Source organism: Mesoplodon bidens, assembly GCF_964165515.1.
Source record: "Mesoplodon bidens genome assembly, chromosome: 19".
In the NCBI taxonomy this organism is placed as follows: Eukaryota; Metazoa; Chordata; class Mammalia; order Artiodactyla; family Ziphiidae; genus Mesoplodon; species Mesoplodon bidens.
Window position 1 is genome coordinate 53832236 of NC_138179.1, and position 21277 is coordinate 53853512.

The 21277-nt window shown below is 43.0% G+C and overlaps 1 protein-coding gene across 2 annotated transcripts; it reads right to left on the reverse strand.

Annotated features, from left to right (window-relative positions):
* Positions 1-45: 45 nt before the first annotated feature.
* MRPL45 (mitochondrial ribosomal protein L45) lies at positions 46-21239 on the reverse strand. Of its 2 annotated transcripts, XM_081220394.1 has the most exons (8): positions 21133-21239; positions 20065-20242; positions 19547-19664; positions 15018-15116; positions 2304-2352; positions 1260-1409; positions 728-901; positions 46-518 (listed from the first exon to the last, which is right to left on the reverse strand). In XM_081220394.1, exons 1-8 carry the CDS (start codon positions 21196-21198, stop codon positions 432-434), a joined length of 921 nt encoding a protein of 306 aa, XP_081076520.1. In that variant the 5' UTR covers positions 21199-21239; the 3' UTR covers positions 46-431. The 2 variants fall into 2 exon arrangements, with proteins under 2 accessions (XP_081076520.1, XP_081076521.1); XM_081220395.1 differs by lacking the exon at positions 1260-1409 and having other exon boundaries at positions 21133-21238.
* Positions 21240-21277: the final 38 nt, after the last annotated feature.

A 21277-nucleotide genomic window follows, 5' to 3' on the forward strand; every position in this document is an offset into this window, starting at 1 on the left:
TCTACTTCCGTCCTGAGCCAGGAGAAATACACAGAACCCACCACATTTGTCCAATACCGGATAGTGTTTTATTTCCAACTCTGATCCTGCCCCGTAATTAGAAAGTTCTGCCAGTTTGCTCCTGACAGTTCTTGCTGCCGGAAAAGCTGGTATCAGATGTTCTCTGAAACAGACCGTTTTTCATCTGGAGTCAGAAGCTAGATATAAGATTAAAAAAAGAAGTAGGTCCACTGCTGTGCACAGGGCCAACCCACTAGGGCCCGACCATCAGCAGTGCTTACTGAGGATGGGACTGCAGGGCAAGAGAGAACAAAGGCAGCTCTTCCTACAGCGTGAAGAGAACGGACGACTTCACGGCTCCCAGACTCCCAGGCTTCACAGTGTCCAGCCACATCACCACCCATGCTTCACCCGAGGAGTCGCTTTTGCCATCACGCTAGCTGAGGCTTATGGGCCTCTCCTTGTGGCTCTTCATACTCTTCCCAAGGTTTCAGCTGGGGGCCAGGGATCATCACCGTCTGAAAGAGCAGGATACTGAGTTACCTACTATCCAAGTCCACGGCTTACCTAAGAGATTCATGCCCGCCTCCACGCCCACCTCCGTGCCCACCGCCAACAAGAGGACTCCTCTTCCTGGTTGGTGGTGCATCACCCTCTCTGTCCACTAGGTGGAGCCCAACAGGAGTGGCTTAGGATGCCATGTCTTAAACCACGCAAGCTGCTTTACCTTAAGGATAGGCTGCTTAGGGGGTGCCCATGGGGGAATGATCTTGCCATGCATTCTCCAGCTCCCATAGGGATTCACCAGATGCTTTTCAAAGACAACGTACTCCAGGACATCCCTGGGCACATCCTCCTGTCCGTACATCAACCGGCCAAACCGATCATAGATAGCCAGAGTCTGCAAGGACGAAAGCACATCCAGTCGGTTAGCCCTCAGAGTTGTTTAATTCTGAATCTAGACTAACAGATCAACCATTGACACTTGACTCTTAGAGGGTTTTTGACTGGGGGGCGGGGTGGTGGGGTGGTGGAAGGAGGTGGGAGGGAGCCCAGGAAGGGTGGGGAAGAATATCCCTACACCTGTTTTAGTACAGCTAACATCCAGCAGTGGGAAGGGTGCAGTGACAAGGTAAGAAAGACCATGGTGAACCCTTCCTTAGAGCTCACAGTCCCGGGCAGCTGTACCCAGAACTCAGAGGTAGGTGCCCAACCTCAGAGCGAAGAAAGCTGGGAGGAAAGCAGACTGGTGCCTCTACCTGCTGCGTGTGCATGCGGATGGTGACCTGGCCATACGCGTTGCCCTGGTTCAGCAGACTTGAACAGCGAACCTGCACCACCTGGGGTGGCTCTAAAGACTCTACAAAGTTCCAGCGGACGGTCTTGTATTTGATGTCCCAGACCATGTCCTGAGGGCAGAGGAGAATAGTTCAACTGGATTTTCCCCTCCCTGTAGGGAAGTTGGTGCTTATTTCCATGCTTGCTCTTCCTGCAATACCACAGTCAGCATGCAACGCTTCCCATCAAATGCTCTCTGGTGCTTATTTTCTCTCACCTTAAGCTGCTGCTCGAGCTCACCTCACAGCAACTCTCTTTCCATTTCTAAATCACAACTCAAGACCCACCTACCTCCTTGAGGACCCTTCTCCAAATCAACGAAGACCACACTCCAAACTGCCAGCTTACCTAATATACCATTATCCCTCCTACACACTTTCATAATCTGCTCATTACTGCATGCATTTCTGTTGACTGCACATGTTTGTTTTTTTCCTCTCACCTTTTGGCAATGAAAGGTGGGATTTTATAGGAATTTTATAGCCTTTTATAAAGGCTAACCTGCTAAGACTAGGATAGCTATACTTGTCCCTGGGGAGATGAAGCAAAACGGATAGAAACTGAAGTTCTTATTCTTGAACCTCTAACTGAAACACAAAGTCCTCATTGTTAGGGGTCTCCCAGAGTACCTAGCACCCCTGTTATCACACAATGTAAGCCTCATGAACACTGGTTAAATCCTTTATTGTACTATAGGTATGTGCAGGGCTGGCCTAATGTGACCACACCCTCACCTCAGGATCTGTGGTCTCAGCACTGCTTGCTGAGGGACTTCCTCTTTCTTCAACTGCATGGCCTTTACCAGAGTCCATATCAAGTCATTATCATTCAGCCAAAAATAATGGAACTTCAGCTTTGCCTTAAACTTCCTGTACTCTCAAAACTGATCCTTAAGAAAATCAGAGGTGATATCTAGAATCTGTCTACTCAGGGGTCCCACAGTTCTAAGGAAGATAAGAACCTACCGGAAAACAGTTTTCAGTTACCAAGGTATGAAGCCGGTCATGGTCTGAGCTAAAAAAGAAAGAGATATGTATCACTGACTCCTGCTTTTATGATACTGTGTATGAAAGCTGAAAATGGCCCTGAAAATGGAAAACAACTCCCTTCATTTTTATAGACATTTTCTGCACACCTACTATAAGCCAGATAATATACTAAGTCCTAGTCCTAGTCCAAAGATGAAGAACAACATGATTTGCCAGAAAACCGTGAGATCTAAGAGCAGTGTAAAGTTATGTTTGAATCTCAGGAGCAGAAAGAAATTTCTCTGAAATTACTATACCTCCTTGAGATGGGCAAGAAACCCTCACTGGGATGTGGGGACTGATTTTTTTGTTCTAAGCTGGAACAAAATCCAACACAAATAACAATCAAAAGCTCAATTTATCTCCTCTTACCATGGACACATCATCAATACCAACTGCTTAGCCTTATTTCTTACGCATTCATCTTTGAACCTAGCCAAAAGATAACCATCTGTTTTTTCTGGTCTTTTCTACACAAAACTGCCCCCGCCCCATCTTTGTTGCTGCCAGAGTGACCTAGTTATGCTGATTCTATGCAGTAACAGTATGAAAATAGTTTGAAAACCCCTGCTCCTGTACATGTAAGATTTTAGGAGGGTTCCTAACTGAAGGGCTTCAAATAAACCTAAGACCACAGATTAGTTTCCTTCAGATATACATTCATGACTTTTCCCCACAATTTAATACTTTCTGAGCAGTTTAAGTCTTCGCCCTTTGAAAAATTGTGTCTCTAATCCCAGAGTGGGTAATGGATTAGTTCTGTCTATCTGCTTCCCTTCCACTTCTATTTTCAATACAAAAGATTCCGAGTCATTTCCCCCACTGTAGCTCTAGACTAGACCAGACTGAGGTGTGGTGACAGCTACTACAACCACCACGCCTGCCACCTCACCTCAGAATAAATTCTTCCTCGTCACTGTCCTGGCCTAGAAATCCTCAATAAAAATTAATTCCCCATTTTATGAGTTCACTCAGTATTTTGCAATAGAACTTACCCTGAAAAATAAAAGGAGGACATCTGCTTTGGGCAACATAATGGACCAAGCTTATATGAAACTGCTCCCACTTATAAACATCCAGAAAGGTTGGAAAGAATATAATACATACAGACACACACACACATTTTAAAATCTCTAGCCTAGTTCACAAGAAAGGAAGGTAAGTCCTTAGATGCCAGAAAGGAAGAGGGAATTAAAAGCAGAATGGAAAGAATACAACCTGATACCACAACAGCACAGAGATGACTTAGGGATCTAGAAATAGGATCTGATGGCTAGAGCTTGACTTTTCCTAAAACCTTGGATGCTGGAAGGACAGGGAGTTGGAACTGAGATCCCTGCATAAAGCTATGACCCTCAAAAAGAGTCCTGTACCTGCAGGAAAGGGAAACTAGACAATAGTTCACCAACCTAGATATAAAGTTTCCCTCACTCTAGGGCTTGGGGGGGGGGATCTAAAAAACAAATATAAAAAACTCCCACAAAAAATTAAAGCCCTAAGTCCACATTATACCCAGAGGTGGACACAGAATTTATAGTATCTGTATGATGTAAGAATTCCTAAGCTAAGAAATTAACATAAAAACTGATACCTGGGCTTCCCTGGTGGTGCAGTGGTTGAGAGTCCGCCTGCCGATGCAGGGGACACGGGTTCGTGCCCCGGTCCGGGAGGATCCCAACATGCCGTGGAGCGGCTGGGCCCGGGAGCCATGGCCACTGAGCCTGCGCGTCCGGAGCTTGTGCTCCGCAGCGGGAGAGGCCGCAACAGTGAGAGGCCCGCGTACCGCAAAAAAAAAAAAACAAAAAAAACCTGACAGCTGGCCAATGATATCCCTAGAGTATCTGGCAGAAACACCCCAAAAACCTCTCTGGGATCATATTCATAACTTAGGTTGTCTGGAATTCCCTCAGAAGAAAAACTCTCCATTGCAGATGAGCTCACAATGAAACATTACAAAACATCTGGAAGCTAGCAAAATCAACAGACACAGACATCAAGCAAAATGACAGAGGAGGAAGCACTAGGGTTGGGTCCCTCCATTGAAACAACTGATAAATTAGAAAAAATAACGAGAACCACAATTTCAGAACTCTGGATGTTGACTGGACACCTATAACAACTAGGGAAGTGCTTGACGAAGGGAGAAGCCAGTGATCTTGAGTTTAAGAACATGTGCAAACCACCTACCCTCCTCTTTCCCTCAGCCCTGCCATGACTGGTGGGGATAGTAGCCTGTGTTCCTGGAGTGGATGGCTGGCGCAAGGGCAGGCAGTAGGGACCCCTCGCTCCAAAAATTTGAGTTGCACATTTTGGTCAGGCTGGTGGATTGCAGAGACCAGAGCAAATGATGTCATGGTTTCAGCCCTGCTGGCTGCAGCAGCTTTTCCCACCAACAGATTTAAAGGGATAAAGGACCAAGAACACCTGTTTTGTTTTTATTCAGCCAGACAATTTAGGAAGTCTTTGTCAGGTCACTGGCTGATTGCAGAGATAATGGAACAGAAACTTCAATGACTACCCACAACAAAGAATACACACTTAGCAATACTAGTTTGGAAAGGTCACAAATGGATGGCAGTGGCACTGATGAGCAAGTTCAGCAATTCCTGAGAAGCAGAGGAATCTGATTTCCAGAGTTACCACATAATAATACTCAGAACGTCCAGTTCTCAACAAAAAAATTACAAAGTATACAAAGGAACACGAAAGTATGGCCCATCCACAGGAAAAAATTTTCGACAGAAACCATCCCTGAGAAAGCCCAGACACTGGAATTATTAGCCAAAGACGTTAAATCAACTATTCTACTTATGTTCACTGAGATAAAGGTAACCATGGACAAAGAACTAAAGGAAATCAGAAAACAATGTATGAAATAAGAACATCAATAGATCCACCAGAGGGCAGACAGCAGAAGCAAGAAGAACTACAATCCTGCAGCCTGTGGAACAAAAAACACATTCACAGAAAGACAGACAAGATGAAAAGGCAGAGGGCTATGTACCAGATGAAGGAACAAGATAAAACCCCAGAAAAACAACTAAATGAAGTGCAGATAGGCAACCTTCCAGAAAAAGAATTCAGAATAACGATAGTGAAGATGATCCAGGACCTCGGAAAAAGAATGGAAGCAAAGATCAAGAAGATGCAAGAAATGTTTAATAAAGACCTAGAAGAGTTAAAGAACAAACAAACAAAGATGACAATACAATAACTGAAATGAAAACTACACTAGAAGGAATCAATAGCAGAATAACTGAGGCAGAAGAACAGATAAGTGACCTGGAAGACAGAATGGTGGAATTCACTGCTGCAGAACAGAATATAGAAAAAAGAATGAAAAGAAATGAAGACAGCCTAAGAGACCTCTGGGACAACATTAAACACAACAACATTCACATTACAGGGGTCTCAGAAGGAGAAGAGACAGAGGAAGCACCCAAGAAAATATTTGAAGAGATTATAGTCGAAAACTTTCCTAACATGGAAAAGGAAATAGCCACCCAAGTCCAGGAAGCACAGCGAGTCCCATACAGGATAAACCCAAGTAGAAACACGCTGAGACACACAGTAATCAAATTGGCAAAAATTAAAAAAAAAAAAAAATTGGCAAAAATTAAAGATAAAGAAAAATTATTGAAAGCAGCAAGGGAAAAACAACAAATAACATACAAGGGAACTCCCATAAGGTTAACAGCTGATTTCTCAGCAGAAACTCTACAAGTCAGAAGGGAGTGGCATGACATATTTAAAGTGATGAAAGGGAAGAACCTACAACCAAGATTACTCTACCCGACAAGGATCTCATTCAGATTTGATGGAGAAATCAAAAGCTTTACAGACAACCAAAAGCTAAGAGAATTTAGCACCACCAAACCAGCTCTACAACAAATGCTAAAGGAACTTCTCTAAGTGGGAAACACAAGAGAAGAAAAGGACCTACAAAAACAAACCCAAAACAATTAAGAAAATGGTAATAGGAACATACATATTGATAATTACCTGAAATGTGACTGGATTAAATGCTCCAGCCAAAAGACAAAGGCTCGCTGAATGGATACAAAAACAAGACCCATATATATGCTGTCTACAAGAGACCCACTTCAGACCTAGGGACACATACAGACTGAAAGTGAGGGAATGGAAAAAGATATTCCATGCAAATGGAAATCAAAAGAAAGCTGGAGTAGCAATACTCATATCAGATAAAATAGACTTTAAAGTAAAGAATGTTAAAAGAGACAAGGAAGGACACTACATAATGATCAAGGGATCAATCCAAGAGGAAGATATAACAATTATAAATATATATGCACCCAACATAGGCGCACCTCATTACATAAGGCAACTGCTAACAGCTATAAAAGAGGAAATCAACAGTAACACAGTAATAGTGGGGGACTTTTAACACCTCATTTACACCAATGGACAGATCATCCAAACAGAAAATTAATAGGGAAACACAAGCTTTAAATGACACAATAGACCAGATAGATTTAGTTGATATTTATAGGACATCCCATCCAAAAACAGCAGAATACACTTTCTTCTCAACCGTGCATGGAACATTCTCCAGGATAGATCACATCTTGGGTCACAAATCAAGCCTCAGTAAATTTAAGAAAACTGAAATCATATCAAGCATCTTTTCTGACCACAACACTATGAGATTAGAAATCAATTACAGGCAAAAAAATGTAAAAAACACAAACACATGGAGGTTAAACAATACGTTACTAAATAACCAAGAAATCACTGAGGAAATCAAAGAGGAAATCAAAAAATACCTAGAGACAAATGACAATGAAAACACAACGATCCAAAACCTACGGGATGCAGCAAAAGCCGTTCTAAGAGGGAAGTTTACAGCGATACAAGCCTACCTCAAGAAACAAGAAAAATCTGAAATAAACAGTCTAACCTTACACCTAAAGGAACTAGAGAAAGAAGAACAAACAAAACCCAAAGTTATCTGAAGGAAAGAAATCATAAAGAACAGATCAGAAATAAATGAAACAGAAACAAAGAAAACAATAGCAAAGATCAATAAAACTAAAAGCTGGTTCTTTGAGAAGATAAACAAAACTGATAAACCATTAGCCAGACTCATCAAGAAAAAGAGGGAGAGGACTCAAATCAATAAAATTAGACATGAAAAAGGAGAAGTTACAACTGACACCACAGAAATACAAAGCATCCTAGGAGACTACTACAAGCAACTCTATGCCAATAAAATGGACGACCTGGAAGAAATGGACAAATTCTTAGAAAGGTATAAACTTCCAAGACTGAACCAGGAAGAAATCAAAATATGAACAGACCAATCACAAGTAATGAAATTGAAACTGTGATTAAAAATCTTCCAACAAACCAAAGTCCAGGACCAGATGGCTTGACAGGTGAATTCTATCAAACATTTAGAGAAGAGCTAACACCCATCCTTCTCAAACTCTTCCAAAAATTGCAGAGGAAGGAACACTCCCAAACTCATTCTATGAGGCCACCATCACCCTGATACCAAAACCAGACAAAGATACTACAAAAAAAGAAAATTACAGACCAATATCACTGACGAATATAGATGCAAATATCCTCAACAAAATACTAGCAAACAGAATCCAACAACACATTAAAAGGATCATACACCATGATCAAGTGGGATTTATCCCAGGGATGCAAGGATTCTTCAATATACGCAAACCAATCAATGTGATACACCATATTAACAAACTGAAGAATAAAACCCATATGATCATCTCAATCGATGCAGAAAAAGCTTTTGACAAAATTCAACACCCATTTATGATAAAAACTCTCCAGAGAAAGTGGGCAGAGAGGGAACCCACCTCAACATAATAAAGGCCATATATGACAAACCCACAGCAAACATCATTCTCAATGGTGAAAAACTGAAAGCATTTCCTCTAAGATCAGGAACAAGACAAGGATGTCCACTTTCACCACTATTATTCAACATAGTTTTGGAAGTCTTAGCCACAGCAATCAGAGAAAAAAAAAGAAATAAAAGGAATCCAAATTGGAAAAGAAGAAGTAAAACTGTCACTGTTTGCAGATGACATGATACTATACATAGAGAATCCTAAAGATGTGACCAGAAAACTACTAGAGCTAATCAATGAATTTGGTAAAGTTGCAGGATACAAAATTAATGCACAGAAATCTCTTGCATTCCTATACACTAATGATGAAAAATCTGAAAGAGAAATTAAGGAAACACTCCCATTTACCATTGCAACAAAAAGAACAAAATACTTAGGAATAAACCTACCTAGGAAGACAAAAGACCTGTATGCCGAAAACCATAAGGCACTGATGACTCCCTGACCTCAGACTATACTACAAAGCTACAGTAATCAAGACAATATGGTACTGGCATAAAAACAGAGATACAGAACAATGGAACAGGATAGAAAGCCCAGAGATAAACCCATGCACCTATGGTCAACTAATCTACGACAAAGGAGGCAAGGATATACAATGGAGAAAAGACAGTCTCTTCAATAAGTGGTGATGGGAAAACTGGACAGTTATATGTAACAGAATGATATTAGAACACTCCCTAACACCATACACAAAAATAAACTCAAAGTGGATTAAAGATCTAAATGTAAGACTGGACACTATAAAACTCTTAGAGGAAAACATAGGCAGAACACTCTATGACATAAATCACAGCAAGATCCTTTTTGACCCACCTCCTAGAGAAATGGAAATAAAAACAAAAATAAACAAACGGAACTTAAAGAAACTTAGAGCTTCTGCAGAGCAAAGGAAACCATAAACAAGACGATAAGACAACCCTCAGAATGGGAGAAAATATTTGCAAATGAAGCAACTGACAAAGGATTAATCTCCAAAATTTACAAGCAGCTCATGCAGCTCAATATCAAAAAAACAAACAACCCAATCCAAAAATGGGCAGAAGACCTACAGACATTTCTCCAAAGAAGACATACAGATGACCAAGGAGCACATGAAAAGCTGCTCAACATCACTAATTATTAGAGAAATGCAAATCAAAACTACAATGAGGTATCACCTCACACCAGTTAGAATGGGCATCATCGGAAAATCTACAAACAACAAATGCTGGAGAGGGTGTGGAGGAAAGGGAACCCTCTTGCACTGTTGGTGGGAATATAAACTGATACAGCCACTATGGAGAACAGTATGGAGGTTCCTTAAAAAACTAAAAAGAGGGCTTCCCTGGTGGCGCAGTGGTTGAGAGTCCGCCTGCCGATGCAGGGGGCACGGGTTCGTGCCCCGGTCCGGGAAGATCCCACATGCCGCGGAGCAGCTGGGCCTGTGAGCCATGGCCAGTGAGCCCGCGCGTCCGGAGCCTGTGCTCCCCAACGGGAGAGGCCACAACAGTGAGAGGCCCGCATACCGCAGCAAAAAAAAAAACAAACTAAAAATAGAATACCATATGACCCAGCAATCCCACTACTGGGCACATACCCAGTGAAAACCATAATTCAAAAAGACACATGCACCCCAATGTTCACTGCAGCACTATTTACAATAGCCAGGTCATGGAAGCAACCTAAATGCCCAACGACAGACGAATGGATAAAGAAGATGTGGTACATATATACAATGGAGTATTAGCCGTAAAAAGGAAAAAAATCAGGTCATTTGTAGAGACGTGGATGAATGTAGACACTGTCATACAGAGTAAAGTCAGAAAGAGAAAAACAAATATCATATATTAACGCATATATGTGGAACCTAGAAAAATGGTACAGATAACTGGTTTGCAGGGCAGAAATTGAGACACAGACGTAGAGAACAAACGTATGGACACCAAGGGGGGAAAGTGGCGTGGTGGGGAGGGTGGTAGTGTGATGAACTGGGAGATTGGGATTGACATATAGACACTAATATGTATAAAATGAATAACTAATAAGAACCTGCTGTATAAAAGAATAAAATTCAAAAATTCAAAAAAAAAAAAAAAGAACATCAATAAAGAGACAGAAATGATGAAAAGGAACCAAACAAATTCTGGAGTTGCAGAGTACAGTGACTGAAATTAAAAATTCACTACTGGGGTTGAACAGCAGATCTGAGCAGCCAGAAAAGGATCAGCTAATTTGAGGATATGACAACTGAAATTATCCAGTCTAAGGAGCAAAAAGAAGAAAGAATAAAAAAAAATGAGCAGAGCCTGACGGACCTGTGGGACACCATCAAGTGTACCAACACACATATCATAGAATCCCAGAGGAGAAGGAAGAGGTGGCAGAAAAACACATTTGAAGAAATAATGGCTGAAGGGACTTCCCTGGTGGTGCAGTGGTTAAGAATCTGCCTGCCAATGCAAGGGACACGGGTTCGAGCCCTGGCCTGGGAAGATCACACATGCTGCGGAGCAACTAAGCCCGTGCGCCACAACTACTGAGCCTGAGCTCTAGAGCCCGCAAGCCATAACTACTGAGCCCACGTGCCACAACTACTGCAGCTCGCACACCTAGAGCCTGTGCTCCTCAACAAGAGAAGCCACGACAATGAGAAGCCCACACACCGCAACGAACAGTAGCCCCCGCTCACCGCAACTAGAGAAAGCCTGCGCACAGCAACGAAGACCCAACTCAACCAAAAATAAAAATTAATTAAATAAGAAAGAAAAGAAAGAAAGAAAGGAAAGAAAGGAAAGAAAGGAAGGAAGGAAGGAAGGAAGGAAGGAAGGAAGGAAGAAAGGAAGAAAGGAAGAAAGAAAGAAAAGAAAGAGAGAGAGAGAAGAAAGAAAGAAAGAAAGGAAGGAAGGAAGGAAGGAAAGGAAGGAAGGAAGGAAGGAAGGAAGGAAGGAAGGAAGGAAGGAAGAAAGAAAGAAAGAAAGAAAGAAAGAAAGAAAGAAAGAAAGAAAGAGGGCTTCCCTGGTGGCACAGTGGTTGAGAGTCCGCCTGCCGATGCAGGGGACACAGGTTCGTGCCCCGGTCCGGGAGGATCCCGCATACCGTGGAGCAGCTGGGCCCGTGAGCCATGGCCGCTGAGCCTGCGCGTCCAGAGCCTGTGCTTCGCAACGGGAGAGGCCACAACAGTGAGAGGCCCGCATACCGCAAAAAAAAAAAAAAAAAGAAAGAATGGCTGAGGGCTTCTCTGGTGGCACAGTGGTTGAGTATCCGCCTGCCAATGCAGGGGACATGAGTTCGAGCCCTGGTCCAGGAAGATCTCACATGCCATGGAGCAACTAAGCCCATGTGTCACAACTAGAGCCTGTGCTCTAGAGCCCATGAGCCACAACTACTGAGCCCACATGCCACAACTACTGAAGCCCACACGCCTAGAGTCTGTGCTCCACGAGACAAGCCACCGCAGTGAGAAGCCCGCACACTGCAATGAAGAGTAGCCCCCGCTAGTTGCAACTAGAGAAAGCCCACACGCAGCAACGAAGCCCTAACACAGCCAAATAAATAAATTAAATTAAAAAAATTATTAAAAAAAGAAAGAATGGCTGAAAACATCCCAATTTTGATAAAAGACCTGAATATTCACATCTAAGAAGCTCAACAAACTCCAAGCAGAATGAACTCAAAGAAATCCAGACTGAGACAAAGAGAAAATCTTAAAAGCAGCAAAAGAGAAATGACTCGTCACATACAAGGGATCCTCAAAAAGATTATAGTTGATTTCTTATCAGAAGCAATGGAGACCAAAAGACAGTGGGATGATGTATTTAAAGTCCTAAAAGAAAAACTGTCGGGACTTCCCTGGTAGCGCAGTGGTTAAGAATCCACCTGCCAATGCAGGGGACACTCGTTCAAGCCCTGGGCTGGGAAGATCCCACATGCCGCAGATCAACTAAGCCCGTGTGCCACAACTACTGACTGAGTCTGTGCTCTAGAGCCTGTGAGCCACAACTTCTGAGCCCGCGTGCCACAACTACTTAAGCCCACGAGCCTAGAGCCCGTGCTCCACAACAAGAGAAGCCACTGCGATGAGGAGTCTGCGCACTACAACGAAGAGTAGCCACCGCTCGCCACAACTAGAGAAAGCCCGCGCGCAGCAATGAAGACCCAACGTAGCTAAAAAATAAGTAAATAAATAAATTTATTTAAAAAAAAATGCTAACAGAAGCTACCAACCAACCTAGAATTCTCTACCCAAAGAAAGCATCCTTTAAAAATGAAGTGGGGGGGGGGCTTCCCTGGTGGCGCAGTGGTTGAGAGTCTGCCTGCTGATGCAGGGGACACAGGTTCGTGCCCCAGTCCTGGAAGATCCCACATGCCGCGGAGCGGCTGGGCCCGTAAGCCATGGCCGCTGGGCCTGCACGTCTGGAGCCTGTGCTCCGCAACGGGAGAGGCCACAACAGTGAGAGGCCCGCGTACCGCAAAAATAAATAAATAAATAAATAAAATTAAAAAAAAAAAAATGAAGTGGGGGGGCTTCCCTGGTGGCTCAGTGGTTGAGAGTCCGCCTGCCGATGCAGGGGACACGGGTTCATGCCCCAGTCCAGGAAGATCCCACATGCCGCGGAGCGGCTGGGCCAGTGAGCCATGGCTGCAAAGCCTGCACGTCCAGAGCCTGTGCTCCGCAATGGGAGAGGCCACAACAGTGAGAGGCGTACCTCAAAAAAAAAAAAAAAAAAAAAAAAAAGAAGTGGGAGAGGGACTTCCCTGGTGGTCCAGTGGTTAAGAATCCGCCTTCCAATGCAGGGGATGTGGGTTTGATTCCCAGTCGGGGAACTAACATCCCACATGCTGCGGGGCAACTAAACCCTTGTGTCGCAACTACTGAGCATGTGAGTCACAACTAGAGAAGCCTGCACACTGCAACAAAAGATCCCGCATGCCTCAACTAAGACCCAGTGCAGCCAAAAATAAAATAAATATTTTAAATAAATAAACAAAAATGAAGTGGGGGGACTTCCCTGGTGGTCCAGTGTTTAAGACTCCACGCTCCCAACGCAGGGAGCCCAGGTTCAATCCCTGGTCAGATCCCGCATGCTGCAACTAAATATCCCACTCAGATGTAGAGAACAAATGTATGGACACCAAGGGAGGAAAGTGGGGGGGGGGGGGGTGGTAGTGGGATGAATTGGGAGATTGGGATTGACATATATATACCAATATGTATAAAACAGATAACTAATAAGAACCTGCTGTATAAAAAAATAAATAAAACTCAAAAATTCAAAAAAGTAAAATAAAAAAATAAAGATCCCACGTGCAGCGACGAATATCCTGCATGCTGCAACTAAGATCCAGAGCGGCCAAATAAATAAATAAATAAATATAAAAAAAAAAAAAAAAAATGAAGTGGTGAATTCCCTGGCAGTCCAGTGGTTAAGACTCCACGCTTCCACTGCAGGGGGTGTGGGTTTGATCCCTGGTCATGCCACATGGCGTGATCAAAAAAATGTATGTATTGAATATTTCAAAAAAATGAAAATAAAAACATGAAGTGGAGGAAAAAAACAAAAATAAAAAATGCAAGTGAAATAACAACAAGGTATGACTTAAAAAACTAAATAACAATAACACAGGAGATGTATGAGGCAGTGACTGAAATTCAAGTGTTTGAAGCTTCTTGTGATATTGTCAACAATACATGCTAAACATTTTAACAATAACTATTGTAAGAACAGAAGTAGGATGTAATAGTTCCAAACAAGTGGAAGGAATAAAAAAGTTAGAAGGAAATTATATCAATACCACAAATGAAAGGAAAAAAAGAAACAAAGAAAAATCATGGTAACTAGAATGCAAAAAATAATGTGGTAGGAAAAAAATATCAATTATGAAAAAAACTACACTGAACAATAAACAGAGCAGGTTTCAAAAAAATACATCCTTCATGTGAATTTTCACAACACATTAAACAATACTGTACGTTGTTTATACACATGTCCATGTGGTGCAAGTATAAAAATGTGCATGAGAGTAATAGGGAAGATAGTGGTTCTTTCTAGGAAGGAAAAGAATGGGGAGACGGGGCTTTAGCTGCATCTATAATGCTTTATCCCTGTCTCTTCCCCCAATTAGGCATTCAGAAGCAAATATGGCAAAATGTAAACATCTATTACCTTGCAAGGTATTTTTTTATATGTTTGAAATATTTCACAATTAAAAACTTTTTTTAAACAAATAAAAGTAAAAAGAAATAATTAATGGATTTGAGAGTACAGGTTTGGGATCCTACCTGAAGCCCAGCCACAGCAAGCTATAGTTCAAAGAATGTGGGCAACAGTCCAAGGACTAGCACTTAAGATTATTCCAGGCCCCTCATGTTGATTTTTCATCTACCTAGCAGCCCTGACTTTTCTCCCCTGGTTGAATCAAGAAAAAGTTGGAAATTTTTAAAAGAAACTTATTCAAAATAATTAAGGAAAGGAAATGTACATATACAAGACAAACACACAAAAAGGGTCAGGATGAATTAGGGATGAGGCGGGTGAAAATAGCAGCCGTTCAGCACAGTCTCAACACTTGCCAGTGGAGCTGAGCCAGACCAAATGGTGAAAACTCCCAGAAGCAGTGAGAGGAGTCAAGGACAGCTCCAGGCTCCAATTATTTCCCACAGAGGAACATCTCCCACTCTAGAACTCTTACCTGAAGAAAAAAAAAAAACCTGTGCCTAGAATAATAGCTGCTGAGAACATAATGGGTATAAGACAGGGAGTTCACGTACTTGTTTAGACACAGGTGAGCTTCAATGAAGATATCCTGGGCTTTTTCAGGGAAGTCCTTTATTCTAAAATTAGGATCACTTTCTCTTATCCTTCGGATTCTGTAAAATTAAGCATGAGAATCATTTCTAAAGAAGACTTCACACAATTTCCATAACTTACAGCTTACTTTACGTCCATTAATGTCTGTCCATTTATTCAATAATTGTTTTCTGAATGTGCCAAGTCCTGTAAATTCAACCTTCTAACTCGCACTTAAATCCATCATTCTAAAGAAAGGCCAAAGGTGGGACTTGCTGGTGGTGTAGTGGTTAAGAATCCACCTGCCGGGCTTCCCTGGTGGCACAGTGGTTGAGAGTCCACCTGCCGATGTAGGGGACACGGGTTCATGCCCCAGTCTGGGAGGATCCCACATGCTGCGGAGCAGCTGTGTCCGTGAGCCATGGTCGCTAAGTCTGCGCGTCTGGAGCCTGTGCTCCGCAACGGGAGAGGCCACAACAGTGAGAGGCCTGCGTACCGCAAAAAAAAAAAAAAAAAAAAGAATCCACCTGCCGATGCAGGGGACACAGGTTCAATCCCTGGTCCGGGAAGATCCCACATGCCACGGAACAACTAAGCCCATGCGCCACAACTACTGAAGCCCGCGTGCCCTAGGGCCCATGCGCCACAACTACCGAAGCCCGCGTACTCTAGGGCCCAAGTGCCGCAACTACTGAGCCCGAATGCTGCAACTACTGAAGCCCACGCACCTAGAGCCCATGCTCCACAACAAGAGAAGCCACCCCAATGAGAAGCCCCCACACCACAACGAAGAGTAGTCCCCACTCACTGCAACTAGAGAAAGCCAGCGCGCAGCAACAAAGACGCAATGCAGCCAAATATTAAAATTTAAATTTAAAAAAATAAATAAAAACAAAAAATAAAGACCAAAGCTTCTCATAGTGAAATTTCAGAATTTTGGCATCGAAGAAAACATCCTATAAGCACTAAGAAAGAAAAAACAGGTTTCATACAGAGGCTCAAGAGTCAGAAAGACACTGGGCTTCTAACTAGCAACATCAGAAGTTAGAAAGACGGGACTTCCCTGGTGGTCCAGTGGTTAAAACTCTGTGCTCCCAATGCGGGGGGCCTGGGTTCCATCTCTGGTTGGGGAACTAGGTCCCGCATGCCGCAGCTAAGAGCCTGTATGCTGCAAATAAAAGAGCCCACATGCCGCAACAAAGATCCCTCGTGCTGCAACTAATACCCGGCACAGCCAAATAAACAAATAAATATTAAAAAAAAAAAAAAAAAAGGAAGTTAGAAAGACAATGGAGCAGTGCTTTTAATTGAGAAAAAAATGACTCCCAGCCCAGAATTCTATACCTGGGAAAATTATAAATGAAGTGGGAGACTAAAAAAAAGACTTTTCCTTAGCCTTGCAAGATCTCATTTATCTACCATCCACACTCTCTCAGGAAGCTGCTGGGGAATGTGTGCCACCAAAATAACTGAATGAACCATGAAAGAGAGAGAGGTAAAATCCACGAAACAGGGAATACATATAAGAGCAAGGCAAAAGGAGTATCAGGATGATGATAAAAGGAGATCCCACGATGTACAGTGAGCCTAAAGAGTGACCGATCCAGACTGAAATAGGTAAGAAGGCTCCAGGAGGGCTTCCTTCTTGAAGATGGGATTGATAAAATACTTAATGTTTTCTATGTACTGAGAGAAAATTAACACAACCAGGGGTTCCATAAGCAAATGAGAAAAAAAGACACTTGACACCAAAAAAAAACACCTTTTATGCAGGAAAGGAAATGTAATAATAATGTACTGCATGACTCTGCTGCCATAGCATTTCCGTAGTTATAATGTAAACAGGGAATTCTGATCTAATCAAAGTGTTACTGTAACTATATTAAGAGGATGGGGGACACCATAACCCAGTGGAAATTATCCCAGGAATGTAGGATCGGTTTAACACTAAAAAAATCAATTAATGCAATATACCATATCAATAGAATAAAGGACAAATATCACATGATCATCTCAACAATCAGAGAAAAAGCATTTGATAAAATCCACTCCTTTGCACTTTTCACCTCAGAGCCTTGCTTGTACTGTTTTGTCTCCCTAGAATTCTATTCCTCACTATACCCCTCTATTCAGCTAACTCCAAGCAACCCTTTACGTCCCAGCTTTTTTTTTTTTTTGCGGTACGCAGGCCTCTCACTGTTGTGGACTCTCCCGTTGCGGAGCACAGGCTCCGGACGCAGACTCCGTGGCCATGGCTCACGGGCCCAGCCGCTCTGCAGCATGTGGGACCTTCCCGGACCGGGGCACGAACCCGTGTCCCCTGCATCGGCAGGCGGACTCTCAACCACTGCGCCACCAGGGAAGCCCTAGGTCCCAGCTTTAAATGTCATTTCCTTAGGGAAGCTTATCTTTAACTCCCAAACCAAGTTATCTTTCCCTGCCATATGTTCCCACAGCACTCATACTTCACCATATCTGTAATTATTTGTGAACAATCAGTATTTAATAACTGGTTTCCTCCTCTAGATAATAACTCCATAATAAAACCACCTGTGTTCTGTTCATCATTATCATCATGAATCCTTCCACCAAACAGCTCTTAGGCCAGGAGAGAAATACATAAGAGGAAATCATCACACTACAGAGTTATCAGAAGTAGTAAGAATATATATACAGTTACAATTATAACAAAGGCAGCTCCAAAAAGAGTCAGAGAAGGCTTAAAAGCAGAGATTAAAAGCAGACCTAGAGATTATCATACTTAGCTAAGTAAGTCAGAAAGAGAAAGACAAATACCATATGATATCACTTATATGTGGAATCTAAAATACAACACAGGGACTTCCCTGGCGGTCCAGTGGTTAAGACTTTGCACTCCCACTGCAGGGGGCGGTTAAGACTTTGCACTCCCACTGCAGGGGGCGCAGGTTTGATCCCTGGTCAGCAAACTCAGATCCCACATGCCGCGTGGTGTAGCCAAAAAAACAAAAAACAAAAAACAAAACACACAAGTGAACATATCTATGAAAGACAAACAGACTCACAGACATAGAGAACAGACTCGTGGTTGACAAAGGGGGTGGGGGAGGGAAGGATTGGAAGTTTCATTATTTAAAAAAAGCGGGACTTCCCTGGTGGCACAGTGGTTAAGAATCCACCTGCCAATGCAGGGGACACGGGTTCGAGCCCTGGTCCAGGAAGATCCCACTTGCCATGGAGCAACTAAGCCCGTGCGCCGCAACTACTGAGCCCACGTGCCATAACTACTGAAGTCTGCACGCCTAGAGCCCGTGCTCCGCAACAAGAGAAGCAACCACAATGAGAAGCCCCCGCAACGCAACGAAGAGTAGCCCCTGCTCACCGCAACTAGAGAAAGCCCGCGCACAGCAACGAAGACCCAAAACAGCCAAAAATAAAAATTAATTAATTAAAAAAAAAAAGCAGACACAATGCTTGAGAGAAAAAGACATTTTTCAGGCAAAGGAAAGGATATGCAAAGAGACACAGCACATTTGTCAAGGAACTGGCAATTAGTTTGGAAAGGTTAAAGTTTAGGATGAGAAAAATGGAATAAGGCGATGATGGTAGAGAGGAAGGCAAGAGCCAAATTATAAAAAGCCCTGAATTCCACTGGAGAAATTTGGATTTTATTCTTCAGATAACAGGGAGCCACAAAGGAGTCTGAGACAGAAGAGTTGATGTGATGAGATCTGTATTTAGAGAAATAGGTTATGGCCACATGAAGAATTAACACTGACTCAGTACACTTGTGCAGAGAAATCTATATATGACCCTAAGAACCTATCATTTAGATACAGTTAGAGCTAGAGTGACAGATACTGAAAGTCTCTTTAAGAAGAAAGTTTTGGGGGCTTCCCTGGTGGCGCAGTGGTTGAGAGTCCGCCTGCCGATGCAGGGGATACGGGGTCGTGCCCCGGTCCAGGAGGATCCCACGTGCCGCGGAGCGGCTGGGCCCGTGAACCATGGCCGCTGAGCCTGCGCGTCCAGAGCCTGTGCTCCGTAGAGGGAGGGGCCACAGCGGTGAGAGGCCCGCGTACCGCAAACAAAACAAAACAAAACAAACAAACAAAAAGTTTTGGCCCTGCTCTGCTCCTTAACGAAAGCCCAGTTAGCTCCCTAGAACACGTCTCTCTTTTTAAGCCTTTTTGGCTTTTCTTCCTCTCTTAAGTTTAAACTCTAAGGTATTTCTCATAAAAATATGCTCTCTGTTATTATTACTTTAAATTTTAAAATATGTGATCAAGAAAGTGTCCTACAAACTTCAATGTGAACTTCCTAAACGATGTGACAAAAACGAACAATCAAGGCTGAGATCCTACGATTCGGAATGCCCGTATTATACATTAGCTCTATTACAGAGAAAGAATATACTGTCAAGTTGTCAAGGGAGCTACGGCCAATGCAACTAACCCAAGATGGGCTCTCTGGATTAAGCAGCAACAAGAAATTTTTATTCTAATACTGACTCCCAGCTGTCTCAGACACCTACGATAATCGTGATGCCACATTCTTCTTCAATCGCTCAGCTCTCTGTGCCAGTCCTTCCTTAGAAAGAGACGACACTCGGGCATCACCCTCAGGAGGAACATAGGCGTCAAAGATACCAGCTGTAAAGAGAGAGGAGAAAACGAAAAAAGCATTGAAAGATTGAGAAAAAGTCATCCTGAGGTCATACAAAATTGGGAAGACTCCTGGATACAAAATAGACTTCCACGTAAAGGGAATCGTGTTGCAGTAGAAAAAGTAGAATAAGATCATTTCAGTCTTCTCTTAGAGCCTCAGCTTCTTCTTGTACAAAATGGAGAAATTTTACCCTGGTCTTCTAGGCGTAGTGTGAAAACAAGATCAAAGATGACCTCGTGAAATATAACGTATATAAACTATTGAGACGGAACCGATTTTGTAGTTAATTAAATGCTATCATTCATACTCCAAATCATTCCACTTTCCAAGAAGATCTCTGACAGAAGGGGATTGGGTCAGGGTCTCAGAAATACCATGTCTCACCTGTACAGGCCAGATGTATGGGACGCTCCAAATGTTCTGGAGGAATGACCAGTCCTGCTTTCCGGGTGTATTCTACAAACTCCTTTTCTGATTTATATTTGGGTTGATAAGTGGGGGGTGTGAAACGTTTTTTAGTTCTCACTGGAAATACTGCTGTGGACTGAGTCACCAGGACTGGCTGGAGGATGGCAGAAAAAGGTTAGGTAACCTGGAAAAAAATCAATCTTGTACAAACTGTAAGCAAAGATAGAATGGGCACATCCAAAGACTAACCTAGGAACAATTACAAAGCCACATATCACGGGGGAAAATGCACAACTATCTTAACAATTATGGGTGTCTCTTACTAAAAGCCAGTAAGCAACTTTTACTAACACCATTCAACGTTTACTAAAGGCTTTCCTTTATTTAGTACTTTCCATAGTATAGGACTGTGCCAACTCCTAGAGATGCAGAGTTGATGAAAGCAAGGCTTCTGCTTTCAAAGAACGCTCAGTCTGATGGGGAACTTAAATACCAACCCAATACTGAAATGAGCAGAAGAAAAGTCCTTTTCTTGGCATCTCCTCTACATTTACTCAGATTCCATTCTGCTCATTCTATTGGGAGCCTCAATGTAAACTTTATTCTGTCGTTCTAGCTCCCAACTGATCAATAAGCTCTTCAAAGGCCAGGTCTCTTTCCTCTCTGACCATGAGGTTTGTTCAGGCAGGTACGAGATTCCCTTCTTTACAGCTACTGTTCAATTAAGGATTTATAAAAATCAACGGGAAGCGAACCCACCTTCCAACCATTACTTCTTCCCCTTTAACACCCCCAGGCCAGTCAGACCCAGACCAAACCGGAGAAACTTAATCCCCGAGAACTTGCCCGCTCTCATGGCCCTACCGAGGCTCTCCCCACTCAGCCACATAGTTAAGTAGTTATGCCTCATCTACCTCAACTCTTCCCTAGCCTAGGTACGACCTGTAACGTCCAAGTTCACCAAGGACAACTGCAAAGCGAGTATTTCCCACCACTCTGTTCCCCTCCAGCCCCTAGACTCCTATCTACCGCGTCCCTACCCACCTGCCGAGACCACCATCCTAAAGCCCTGGATAAGCAAGACAAACCCCGCGGCACGGGAACTGCCATTTTGCTCACGCAAAGGCAGCCGGGATGGAGACAGTAAAAAGCCTGGGGCCGGAAAGGAGGTGCATAGGGCGGAGCTAGC

What these genes read in the sequence shown, in the direction of transcription:
- MRPL45 (XM_081220394.1), bottom strand. Translation starts at nt 21,198, where the DNA reads ATGGCAGTTCCCGTGCCGCGGGGTTTGTCTTGCTTATCCAGGGCTTTA. An exon ending in TAGGATGGTGGTCTCGGCAG is followed by an intron (nt 20,243 to 21,132) that starts GTGGGTAGGGAC and finishes GCCATCCTCCAG; the next exon opens with CCAGTCCTGGTGACTCAGTC. An exon ending in GCTCACCTGTGTCTAAACAA is followed by an intron (nt 2,353 to 15,017) that starts GTACGTGAACTC and finishes TTTCTTTTTTAG; the next exon opens with CTCAGACCATGACCGGCTTC.